The 14268-nt window shown below is 30.9% G+C and overlaps 1 protein-coding gene across 1 annotated transcript in view; it reads left to right on the top strand.

Moving 5' to 3' along the window:
* LOC107604842 (long chain base biosynthesis protein 2a) overlaps window positions 1-7815 on the top strand; it is a 29905-nt gene extending 22090 nt beyond the window's left edge. Inside the window, exons 11-14 of the mRNA XM_021104866.1 lie at window positions 6559-6609; window positions 6964-7010; window positions 7106-7182; window positions 7373-7815. Coding sequence (XP_020960525.1) covers window positions 6559-6609; window positions 6964-7010; window positions 7106-7182; window positions 7373-7660 — 463 coding nt within the window. The 3' untranslated portion in view covers window positions 7661-7815. The remainder of the gene's footprint in view (window positions 1-6558; window positions 6610-6963; window positions 7011-7105; window positions 7183-7372) is intronic.

The raw sequence follows: 14268 nt of genomic DNA, 5'->3' as shown, positions 1-14268 counted from the left end.
AAAATTGTTAAGATACTCTACTAATAGTAAATAGTCATGTATCTCTCCATGTGAGATGGCATGTATATTAAAGAAGAGTATGTATCAAAGAAAATGAGAGAGATATTTCAAAAGTGTTATGATTTGTTTTCGAAATAAAAATACTAAAAGTAAATTTTGTTTAAAAAAATTGAATTCTTAAATAAATTCTTTTGTAAAAATTTTAAAATAAAAAAAAATTCAATAATTACTGATCATAACAAAAAAAAATAACAAGTGAAATGTACTTACCGAATTATCGAAAATATTAAAAAATATGCTAACTCAAAAGTAAAAAACTTTATCATAGTACATATCTTATGTGAAACAAATTTTACTGTTGATTCTCCAGCTAGGTACGCTCAAAAACTTGATGATCTCTGTCATTTTGAAGTTTTGCGGCCAAATCCTTTCAGAGTTACATATTTAAAAAGACTAAAATTTAATAATAGGGGTGGCAACTGGTAATGGGGCGGGTAGGGATAGGTTTTTGTTCTACCCGATTCTGTTTTGCCGTACAACAACCTACATAGAACTCGTTTCGCTTTTATCTGTGGGTAGTAAAATATTGAACCCTAACTCGCTCCTGCGGGTACCCGCCCCATCCCTACCAGCCGCTATAATTATTAAAATTCAATAAATAAAATTAAATTTCAAAATTTATATAACTATCCTCACATACATAACATAAATTAAAGTAAAAATTTAAATATGATACAATATTATTAGTCATTTACTAATTATTTTACATATACATATATTATATATTAAAATCATATTATATATATAACGGGGCGGTATTACCTAAATCCGCCCCGCCCCGCCCCTCTCAAGAATCCACTCCGCTAAAAATCCGCCCCGGTGCGGGGTGAGTAATTACTCGCCTCGAACGGATAGAGACGAGGTGGTACCTGCGGGTTCGAGAGGCATTGCCATCCCTATTTAATAAGTTTTCAATTCTTAGCATGTTTTTCTTTTCTATGAATGAAAAGTAAAAATTAAAATAATTATATTCAATTTATAACTTACTAATTATTTTTAATTAAAATACCAATATTTTAATAATTAATAATTAATTGGTCTATGATACTTTAAATGATAAAAAATTTTATTCCATTAATTTATATTAGTGTTTTATTCATAAGTGATATTATTATTATTATCTGAAGTTTTTGACCAATTAATGCGAAAAAAACTCAATTTTAAAAACTTCTAAAAACAATAAAAAAATTTTAAAAAGTACAAAAGCATTGAAGTTAATTCTAAAAAATAAAGAAACACCTGACTAAACAAAAACATTGTGGAATGATTTTTTTCAGAGTTTGTTTATATTTATCATCAATACTCTCTAATATTATTTTCTACAAGAATAAACTTGTGTATTTTTAAACAATAAAAAAAATTTTATCTTTGTTTATTTTTTTGGTCATTTTGAAATAAATTTGCTCCCAAGACAAGTTGGACTGTTAAAATCCACAAGGCTACAGAAGTAAATCCATCAGTAAATTAAGTCACAGTGATACTGTGTTGAAAAAATTGGTTAATTAGTTCTTGCCGACGAAAGAAGATAACGAAGCTACAAATTCGTCTATCATTTATTGACTGATTCACAATCACCTGTGCATGGTGTCCAAGTGTTTTAGCCACCGTATTTGAGATTCCATATACCAGCTAACAGAACAAGCGAACTACACAATGCAGAATGCAAACAAACGCCTTCTCTTCACAGATTATCTTCTACTCTGCAACACACTGTAAGCAAAACAATCACACAACAAAAGACATGATTTATTTGTACTCTCTACCTTGAGTTGTACATGTGTTTTTAGAATTTAAAATAATTTTAATGTCAATAGAAATAATAATTTTTTTATTTTAAAAATTATTATTTTATTATTCATCTATTATGTTTATTAACAATAAAAAATAAAAATAATAACGAATTAGATCTTCCATTGATCGCAATAACTTTTTCGCAATTCCAATCTATTAAAAGTTTATCTTTGCTTTAGAATAATAATAAATTCTTGAATAAAATCAAACTCTTTAAAGATTTTTGTTTTCTTTTAAAACTTTAGTGTATATATATACATAAACCAAATTCTTGATGAACACACCTTCAATAACTCCAATTTGGTATTCTGTGTATGTGGACACTCCATCTAACAAGAAAGTTATTAAGAAATGATATTTTGGCATTTCAATTAATATCTTACCTTTACACACTTCACTTATAATAATTAATTAGTAGATTATTCTTTCTATGTATTTTTATTTCTCTCTTTTTTCTAAAAAAATTAAATTAATCTCTCAAATAGATAAAAAATAATTTAATTGTGAAAATATAGTATAAGTATTAAGTAGTAGCGGAGCATAATTTTTTTTCCCACAAAAACACACTTGCAACCGCATAATAAAAATCACACCGTGTTAGTTAAAACTTGAGCCACATGGCAAACTTCTGCGTGTAGCACTGTAACCGTTGGTACATGCAAACACAGGATCTCTCTCTTCCCTTAATACTACAACAACAGTTACGCCAACTCGTAATATAGGCAGCTACCTGTTTTTTTGTGTCGTCCATACCATGCACCCTGGTTTTCATTTTCTCATCAAAACTTTAAAACACAGGAGCATCTTCCCGTTGTTGTTCAATACCCCCACTTTTCTTCCACCATTCCTCCTAAAGTTAAGCAAATGTCTCTATTTAATTTCATTTTGAAAATATGAGAGAAATAATAATAAAGCTAAGCTAAGAGAGTGTATAGTATATGGTAGTGAGTGAGTGTGGGGAATATTAATGCGTGCAAAGGCAAAAACACCCTCACTCTTCACGTCCCATTGATTTCAATTCTGTGAATGTGGGGGTGTGTTGAGATCAGAACTTTTGCAACAGGTGGAGTGGATTCTGAAGCCCCATGTTTCGGCAGAATCCACCATACATCCGTCATAAGCTGTTTGGGCATTCTCTAACCACCACCACCACCGCACTAACCCCTATGCCAACCCTGGTTCCATTCTTACACCAACCCATATTCACCACACCATTCTTCTAGCTAGTTTAGTTTAGTTAACCCCCTTTCCCTGCTTTCTTTTAATTTTCTCTATCTGTCCTCGTTATTATTTATTAGAAAGAGAAAAAAGAGAGAGCAGAGGGTAAGGGTAAAGAAAGAGCCAAAAGAAACTAGCCAACATTTAACCATCTAAGCATGAACCTTCCTCACATTTTGCAACCAAAACTCCTATGATATGATATGATCCAAACCCCATTACCCATAACCCATTTACAAATAAAAATCTGTCAAGAGAGAGAAAGAGAGAATTTATGTTGTGGTAAAAAAAAGTAAAAGTGGGTGGAGTAGTAGAGGTAGAGTGGGAGAGAGGATTGGAATTGGGAGAATGCAGGATGCACAAATGTCATAAAAACCAGTCCCTGTAATCAACACACTCAAAAAAAACCCTTGCCTAAAATAGAAAAATTCCCCCCCAAAAAAAAAAAAGAAATAGAAGATAAAGAGAAGGGGTGTGTGTGTGTTGAACCGAGTGTGAAAGACAGTCCACCATTGATCTGTTTGAACACCAAACCCCACACCCGTTCGTGATTGCCGAGCGTCCTTATAACACCCTTTCTTTCTTTCTTTTTTTCATTCATTCTATCATCATCTATCCATATTTGCACAAACACTCACACTCGTAGAGAGAGAAAGAACAGAAAACCAAAAGCCACTTCCACTGTTTATAGAGAGAGACACACCGAAAAAAGAAAGAAAAGGAAAACCCTAATGATGATGGATCAGGGACAAGGAAGAGAAAACTTGCTTCTTCAGAAAACCGAGGCCTGTGCCTTCGTGGCAGGTGTTGACGCTCATGACCTTCTTCCCTCTTCTGTCACCGTTCAAGGGAACAACACCAACACCAACAGGATCATAACTACTACCATTCTCCATAACGGGTCATCATCGGAACCGGGTCGGATCCTCCATCATCATGATATTCAGTACCAGCAGGAGCAGGAGCAGGAGCAGGAGGTTGGGCTTGTTGCCACCTTTGGGAACGTGCATAGGAAGAGGAGAATGGCTAGGATGAGGAGGAGGTCCTCACCAACACTGATGCACCTTCAGTTCCACGCGAACACCACCACCCCCACTACTACTCTTTTTCCACCTCTTTCTTCTTCAAGGCAATCTTCTGATACACCACCACCACCACCACCGACACTTTCTCCTCCTCCTCCTCTTCTTCTTCCTTCTGCTGCTGTTGCTCCTTCCACTACTACTAATACCTCCCCTCACGTGCCTACTCATAATCCCGCACGTGTGAGTTTATTTCCCCCTTTTTCTTTTAATATTATTTTTGTTTTCTCTCCGAGTCCTTAGCATGAACAAGATCTAACAATTAAGCGTCCATATTTAATTAAAATTCGGAGATCTAGCTATCTTTGTTTTAAAAACATTCTTTTCTTATGAGTTTTTTAGAAAAGAATTAATTGATTGTTTCAGAAATTATTATTATGACTATTATTTGTCATGGTTGGATTTGTAGAGGAATAAAAATAAAGAAAAAGGAATGAACTTTGTGTTTTCTTTTTAGAGGTGCTTCTTGTGTTTATTGGTTGTCAAACTTATTTAATTAAATCAATCTTTATTACTCTTTTCCAATGTTGAATGGGAAAGCTTTTAAGAGTTTTCATACTTTTTCATTGAGATCAACATATTTTGAATAAACAGCTAGCTAGCACAGGAATTTAATTAGTTTTGTTTTTAAAAAATTGATTTATTCTATCTCTCATACCCTTTGGAACAATTATAATTAAGGATTATTGTTGAATAATGTTGTGGAAGGAGACAAATCAAGAAATTTTCTCAAGATTTATGCATAGACTTGGAGTACATATATATAGTTCTCCAGAAGTCATTTTTATTTTATTTATTTATTTTAAAAATTGAATTTCTTTCTTACAAAACTAAAAAGGAAAAGAAACTTAAAAGTATGGACTATTCCTATTCTTTGTTTCTTTTTGTTTTTGTTGTCAAATATATACATATTGGATGAAAACAAGTAGTTACAAGCAAGTACACTTGTGTCAGATTGTACTACTAAAGAACCTAGACAAATACAAAAAAAGGATAAATTTTTTTAAAAAGAAGTTATACAGTACAAATAATCTATACGATGTCAAGATACGAGCCCAAAAAATAAAGAAAAAAAATTAATTACGATGGGCACTTAATTTATTGTAATATATTTGGCAGTTTTATTTTAATTTAAAATTTTTTTACACACTTCAAATTGGTGTCTATTTATATACCTTTCAAGTTAAGGCGGCTGAGAGAGAGTTTATTAAATAAAAGGAGATGAGTGTGACACATAATCTGAATAATTTGATCTACTAATAATATGTTTATGTCTGAATAAATATTAATTATCTTGTGAAAATAATATTAGTTTTGTTCAATAATTTCTTTTTAGATGTAATTTCATACTTTCTTAATTACTTTTTATACTCTCTTTTATACAGGAGAAGAAAAATTGACAAAATATAAATTACATGATTTTTCTAACGGAATCATCTCGTTAATATTCTCATCTTGGAAGTTAAATATTCATACTTTTTGTTCTCTAAATAGTTGGTGTTATGCTTTAAATAAAATGAAAATTGACGATTTTTTTTAATTTATTTTTCACACATATACATCAACTAATTTGTGTACAACTTTTATAATTATGTAGTTTGAAGTAATTTTAAAAATGAATAATGTTATACATCCAAGTATTTTTTTTTAATCAATCAAGTTGGTCTAACATCAATAAAAATCGGTTATTCGAAGTTTTATTGTTTAACTTGGTTAAACTTGGTTCATAAAAAGACTTAGATGTGTAACCTTACTACTTAAAAATACACTAAAATATCCAACTCCAAAACACATCTATTTGTAATAATTGTACATACCAATTGGTTGTGTAACATTGAATTAATAGCTTTACATTTGGGAACTCAAGTAATTGATGACATGTATTAACCATGATGGATATGGACTTACATTATGTTCATATGAGGAGCATATAGTGGTGTTTTATGCCTTAGTTACACAAATTTTAGTTAAAGCTAATAAATGGTGTAACATGTTTGTTATAATTTACTATATTTTGTTCTATCTTTTAGTGGCATTTACCTAAATTCTCTAGTTTAACATTGCTAATTTCTTTACTAGAATAAAAAGATAAATTGCCTTTACAATTTTATCTGAGTGCTTTTAGGTAATTGATCATACAAACTTGAGATTCCTTTTCCAAAAGGAGTTAAAGAACAGTGATGTTAGTTCTCTCAGGAGGATGGTGTTGCCAAAGGTTTGTTTTTTCACTCACATTGACTTTGTTAAATTTAATAAATACAATTGTGTTATAAGGAGTCTAATTATACTCATTACATTATATATCGTATTATATATTTAATGAATGAAATAATATAGGATAACTAAATAATTTGCAGAAAGCAGCAGAGGCTTTCCTTCCTCCTCTTGAATCAAAGGAAGGAATTCTTATCAGCATGGATGACCTAGATGGCATTCATGTTTGGAGTTTTAAGTACAGGTGTGTGTTATTTGTGGTCAGTTAAATTAGTAAAGTGAGAATCTATTTGAATCCTTATCTTGTATTTTATTTTGAAATGTACAGTTTATACTCAGTTCTCTTTTCTTCTGGAAAAGTGAACTTATATCATATAAAAACCTGGTCCTACATCCATCTAATAGCATGGTAGAAGAGTGTATGTCATTTTTTTTAGTTTAAAACAAAAAATGAATATACAATTTTCTTATGTTTTAGATTAACATTGGTTGAATATACAATTTATCTTTTGATTTAAACAAACTGTACAGTTTTAAGTTTTTTAATTTATTAATCCTACAAACTTAAATGTATTTTTATTGATTTCCAAAAATGTAGATTTTGGCCCAACAATAATAGTCGCATGTACGTCCTTGAAAATACTGGTATGTCTTTAAATTACTAATATTATAAGTTCAAATTATTTCAAAATATTTGAACTTTACTAATTATAGTATATTCCTTGTGTTAATCTTTTCAGGAGAATTTGTTAACGCACATGCTCTTCGAATGGGAGATTCTATTATGGTTTACCAAGATAGTCAAAATCATAATTATGTATGTTCCGGATTTTTTCCTTTTATTCTGTCAATTAAGTATCTATTAATTTAGATAAAATAGTACACAAAAATATAGGTTATGTTTGTAAATGAACAGATTTAGAGATGGAGTTAACTTTTCAAACACAATTAAGTATCTATAACCAATTTCGTATCATTAAGTTATTTAACATGTTACATGTTTGTAGGTCATTCAAGCAAAGAAAGCTTCTGATCAAGATGAATTTATGGAGGAAACTAGCGACATGGCAAATGATATCTTCCTTAATGATTACGAAGTTAGCAAACCTGGTTGTTTCAGCTTGACTTACCCAGCTTTGAATGACACTGCAGGCATGTCATTCATATATGAGACTACATTCTCAAATGATAGTCCTCTTGACTTTTTGGGCGGATCAATGACTAATTTTTCAAGGATCGGACCAACTGAGACCTTTGGTTCTGTTGAAAATTTGTCACTTGATGACTTCTACTAAAGGTGGTTATTATGTACAAGCAGCAGCCAAAGCCTTAATAATATGGTACAAGAGAAGTACTTTAATTTTGAGTGTGGGTTTGTTCAATATGCTACTAAACAAAAGTTAAAACTCGCTCAGTGTTCTTGTATTTATTTATTTTGTTGTTTGTTTTGATCATGATGAGAGAATTTGTGTAGAATAAAAGAGTAGCGGGCGGACATATAATGTACTATGTTCACCTTTCTGACTGCTCTATCATGTATTATGTTATCTATAAGTTTTTGTCAGGATCTACATATAAATAAGATCTGAATGTTTATTATGAAGTTGTCATCGTGTACGCTAATATATGCTGGTCAACAATAATATATGTTTATAATTTTAATGCTGGAGTTGACAGATAGAATGTTTGATGAGTGGTAATTGAATTTTAAATGGTGTAACTTGAGAATGTTTGATGAGTGATAATTGAATTTTAAATGGTGTAACTTGAAAATGCTCTGATAAAGATATTAATATATGAAATTATATTACTTTTTTTTATTTTTGTAAATACAGTTTAAATTTGAAAAGAATTTTTGAAGTACTCGCAAAGTACTCTTAAATTTTAAAAGACATAGCACAAATATATAATTTCTTTTTATTTACCAACTAAGTACTTATATTTTTGTAAATACCTCTCAAATAAAAAAGATTTTACTAAATTAAGTCTAATAAATATTAATAATTTTTTTTATAATCTAGTGCTTAACTTATTATAATAATTTAATCTTTTCATTAATATTTTGTGAGGATTATCATAGAAATATCTTTAAAGTCAATTTTTTTATAGTCTTAGAACTTATTCATCTGGAGATGTTAACTTTTACAATCCACCTTTATTCATGATAAATTTTTAATTCCAAGATTTTCAAACTTATTTTTTCTTAAATTTTATTTGCGATGAATTGAAGTTGTTGGTGCGAATTTAGTTTAGACCAAAGACTTGTCAAGTTGATCAAAGACAGAAAAGAGTTCTTGGATAAAGAGATGAGATTAATGTCATTCTCTACATAACTTATTATGCCGAGGGAGAAGGAAGAGGGTTGAAAGAAAAGAGTTCTGGCTTCATATGGCGATCAAAAGATCCCTAATTCGACTTGTTACAATAATATTAACTATGGAAGTAGTAAGACTTCTTGGTTAATTTCATATCAACCATGGAAGTTTATATATATCTTTGACTTGTGATATTGACAAGAGTCAGAGAAAAATGCTGATGCCTAAATAAATAATCCCATAAGACATAAATTGAGACTAAATATGAGGCGGTAAGACAGCAGGACTACTCAAAAACACTCTCGACAGATTCTTAGAAAAAATAAGTGAAATAAGGAAAAGTATAGGGTAACAACATATTATCTGCTAATTTATTGTTAACAATAATTAATTATTATATTTTAAGCACATGTATAAAGAAACACATCCAGAAAATACATCTATAAAGACACTTCTATTAGATACAATCATAAAAAAGATATTTTTATTAGACACATCCACAAAAACACTTCTATTAAACACAATTATAAGCAAGAGTTGGCAGAAGTTGATAGAAATATTATTGGTAACGTAGCGGGATTGGTGAAATTAAGGTTGGACAAAAATAAAAGATTACATTTAAAATGTGCTTAAAAGATTAATCTAATCTTATTAAAATAATTGTCTTGAATATGGGATAGGTTGCTTAACTTTTGATGAAGTAGTAGGACGTGAGCTTCAAAACCTTGAGGATCAAGTTGAACATAAACGAGGATGAACTTGCATAGCAAATTTAGCAATCAAGAAATGATGATTAAGCTAAGAAGAATTGCCTTTATACAGAGCTAATGAAAGCTTGAAAGGAAATTTCTATTCTTCAACTCATACATACACAAACGTTGGAGAAATTTTCAATTACACTGACACAAAAAAATGGAGTACAAGTATATTTGAGTTTAGAGAGTCCTTTGTTTTGTTATTTTATTTTATTTTCAGTTTCACTAATCTTTTGATCTTTGTTTTTTATTGGTTCATTTATTTTTTCAACATTTAAACATTTAAGTTTATGTTTGATTTTCATTTTATTCAAGTTTACATTTTTTTTTCATTTCGTGCAAAGTCTATTTTGACTCCTATAGTTTATAAGTGTTAGGGTCTAGTTTTAGTCTAGAAAATTTGGATCACTCCCAAATTGAGATATTGATACAAGTTTGGTCGATACCTCCTGTCGAAATTACAAAATCAAAATCCAAGACAAACAAAAGCTATAAGCAACATTAAAATTCTAAACTTCGTTTTGACAAATGTCAGCTCCTTCTTTAGTATTGATGAGCTCAAAACAGGAGGATGATAAACTTGGAATGAAACCTACCTTCTCTACAATTTTAGTCAAATCATTATTTCATGTAAAAAAATGCTAATTATTTATGAATAAATTTAAATCCGCTAAAAGAAAAAAAAAAGAGTAAAGTGATAAAGTTGAGTGGTAATTATCTTTGAATTTGTAACTCTCGTTATATGTGAGTCTTACTAGCTTAATTTAAGAATGATCAACCTCTCACTTTATCATTTTACCAATTCCTTCTTTTTAAAAGATTTTGATCTTTCACAACAATTGCCTTAACTTTACAAGAGTATCCCAATAACCCAAAAATTAAATTTAATTAATTACTTTATTTTAACTATCCATCAAAATACAAATTAAAAAATGAAAAAAAATTCACTACAACAAAAACGATAAATACCCGACGGTAATTACCAATTCTTTGGGAAGTGATTAGGACTTGTGAATCAGAGTTGGTATTAGAGTTAGTGAAATTTGAGTTGACAGCAATTTCCAATTACAGATTAAAACTTGAGTATTCCAATTCATGGATTTTCAATTAATCAACTCCCAAGCCAAGTTGAGAGTTTCAAATCATGAACATAAATGTCATTTTCACAAACATGTAATCAGAAGAAATAAGAGACATGGTAATTAAAATAAATTTATAAAAGCAAAATTGGGACTGATAATTAATTAAAGGAAATTAACAAGCAATGGAATTAAATATAAAAATAGTTCATTGTATTAATAAATTCAACTTAACAAAATCCGAACATAAATTGAAGCAACTAAATGGAAAGTAAAAAAGTAGAGTGATAGAAAGACAAACTATAACGATAAAAACTTCAATCAAAGGTAATTGTAGCTCTCTCCAAATCCAATCCAAAAGTAAAACTCAGAAAAATGCTAAGAACCCTAAGAGAAGTAGTGTTTCTCTCTCTAGAATTCAAAAACCAAAACTAAAACTAAGTGAGAATGAATGTCTGTCCAGTCTCAGCTACACCCTTACCTCTAGTCTGTGTTTTCGGGCTTGAAACTGGGTCCAAAATTGGCACAGAAATCGCCCCCAGCGACTTCTGATATCTGCAGCACGTGACGCTCTGTCACGCGTACGCATCAGTCACGCGTACGCGTCAGCCATGCGTGCGCGTCGATCCTCGCTTCTAATCTGATCTCTTTGGTTTCTTGTGTTCCTTCCACTTTGGCATGCCTCCTCTTCATCCTTTAAGCCATTCATGCCCTGTAAACTTGAGAACACTTCACAAACACATCACGGCATCGAATGGTAATAAAGGCGAATCAAAAATTAACAATTTAATGGCCTAGGAAGCAAGTTTTCAATTATGGAACAAAATTAGGAAGGATTTGTAAAACCATACCGTTTGTATGAATAAGTGTATGAAGAATTGATAAAATCCACTCAATTTTGCACAAGATAAACCATAAAATAGTGGTTTATCAATCTCCCCACACTTAAACATTAGCATGTTTTCATGCTAAGCTCAAGAAAACTAAAAGTGATGGAAGACAAAGGTGAGACCTATCTATATAAATGCAACTATATACTAAAATGCTTCTACCTACTTGGTTAAAAGTAAACAAATTCTCCAAGACAAATATAAACTGGATTCCACTAAGTCGAATCACACAATAAGATGCAAGTAAACTTGTAAGAAGAGAGCTCATGAAAGCCGGAAACATAGAATCGAGCATCGAACCCTCACTGGAAGTGTATACACTCTAATCACTCTAGTGTTTGAGGGTCGAGTCTCTCGGTTCTCTACTAATTTTGCTCTTTAAGGCTTGCTTTTCTTCAACCAATAAACACAATTTAATGCACAAATACACATATCATGCCTAAATTCAATCCTGGTGATACAAATCATAGTGAGGAACATGAACAAGTACATCCAATGCAGACAGCTTCACAGTCTAATGGGACATCAACTTCTACCCAAGATCTCATACCGATTACTTTTACTCACATTGATTTGCCTTTTTCCTCAAGCCTTCCATCTACAACCACTCTTTCAAAAAATATCCATCCAATGCAGATAAGATCTAAGACAGGTAATAGAACTGCAAAAGTTCTTCAGGTAGCAAAATCCTCAGTCTCTTCTAATTCTGATTTATTACCTAAAAGCATTCAAAGTGCTCTCCACAATCCCTTATGGAGAGATACTATGCTCACAGAATATAAAGCACTACTATATCACAATACATGGTCCTTAGTTGAATAACCTGATAATGAAAAAGTAGTTAGTTATAAGTGGATATTTGCTATTAAAAAGAATGCGAAAGGTGAGATTATCAGACATAAAGCTAGGTTGGTTGCCAAAGGTTTTCTTCAAACTGCTGGAATTGATTTTGATCAAGTTTTTTCACCTGTTATTAAACCGGTTATAATTAGGATGATTTTAACCATTGCTTTATCAAAAGGTTGAAAAATTCAACAATATAATTTTCACAATGCATTTCTAAATGGAACTCTTCATGAAATTGTTTTTATGTCCCAGCCTCCAGGTTTCTGTCCTCTAATTCTAAACTTGTATGCAAATTAAATAAAGCCATCTATGGCCTTAAACATGTGCTAAGGGCCTGGTACTTAACAATACTTTCACCCTTCAATCTTTCGGTTTTACAGTAACGAAATCTAATCCCTTCCTATTTACTAGATATACTTATACTTCTACCATTTATGTTCTTATTTTATGTTGATGATATGCTTGTTACTGGAGATAACGAAACTGAAATAAAAATTATTCTTAGCAAACTTCATTCTACCTTTTTGTTGAAAGATTTAGGCGAGCTCAAATTTTTCTTAGATATAGAAGTTATAACACATTCCACTTTTTTAATTTCTTTGAACCAAACCAAATATATACATAACCTTCTAACACATGCTGGCATGAATGAATCCAAACCAAGCATGGCTCCAATGGTAGGCTCTCTTAGATTGATTGCCAATGCTGGAACCCCTTTTGAAAATCTAACTTTATATCACTCCATAGTGGGCGGGTTGCAGTATGCAACAATTACATAACCTGATATCAGCTTCTTAGTGAATAAACTGAGTCAATTTATGTCCAACCCTGCTAAGAACATTGGGCTGCAGTTAAACGAGTCCTGAGATACTTGGCAGGTACTTCTGAGCTCAAATTTCAATTTCATAGATGCACTGATTTATGATTTTTTGCTTTTTCAGACTCAGATTGGGCGAGTGATTGGTAAGAAATCTACAACTGGATTTTGTGTGTACTCTGGTTCGAATTTGGTGTCTTGGAAGAACAACAAACAACCCACGGTCAGTTGAAGCTCAACTGAGGCTGAATATAAAGCCATAGCAGTAGTGTTCATGGAACTTATTTGGATTCAAAATCTTCTGGCTAAATTGCATCAGCCTTACCCAGCTTCCCCCACTGTATTTTGTGACAATATTTCAGCTGTGCTACTTGCTTATAATCCAATCCTACATAATCAGACTAAACACTTTGAGTTAGATCTCTATTTTATTTGGGACAAGGTTATCAAAGGTTCCATTGATGTCACACATATTCCATCAACTGAATAAGTGGTAGATGTGTTAACAAAGTCTCTGTCATTAGCCAGCTTTGACAAATTTAAAAACAAACTCAGGTTGGCATCAAAACCACTATGAGTTTGTAGGAGGATAATAACATATATAAGGAAAGGGTAACTAACCGTGTTAGTTCCTTTGAACTAGAGTTAGTAGTTTCTAAAATCTTAGTACATATGTATAAATAAAACTCTTCAATGTACTGTTGAAAAAAAAGGAAAATAGTTAACATTCATTTTTTTTCTTTCTATGTTATTGTTCTCTACTTTACTTAATTTTGTATAGACTTTATTTTCATAAGATCATTAATTCTCTGTTCCCTTTTATTTTGAATTTTGATCAATCAACTTTAATTTTAATCACTTTCTTTTTGTTTTGGATTCTTTCATACAAGTGTTTATATTATATTTGGCTACTTTCAGGTTTTATACTCTTTAATTGTTATTATTTAAGCAATTTTTTTATTTAAAATTTGCTATGCCTTTTCTATTCAAAATCATGTAATAAATACTATGAATAATTATTACTATATTCACTGAGGTTAGTCATATGGATCATTCCAAGCGAGCGAACTAGTGAAAGCATTTAAGTTACATTTATATACAGACACGTGTAATATTGTAGGATTAAGAAATATGGAATTATATTTATATTAAATTAGTATATTTTGTATTTTTTTAAACAGGATACAAAGATATTAATAAA

This window comes from Arachis ipaensis, chromosome B06, assembly GCF_000816755.2.
Source record: "Arachis ipaensis cultivar K30076 chromosome B06, Araip1.1, whole genome shotgun sequence".
Taxonomy (NCBI): Eukaryota; Viridiplantae; Streptophyta; class Magnoliopsida; order Fabales; family Fabaceae; genus Arachis; species Arachis ipaensis.
Note: the sequence above shows the minus strand (reverse complement) of the source record. Positions and strands in the feature narration are given on the sequence as shown.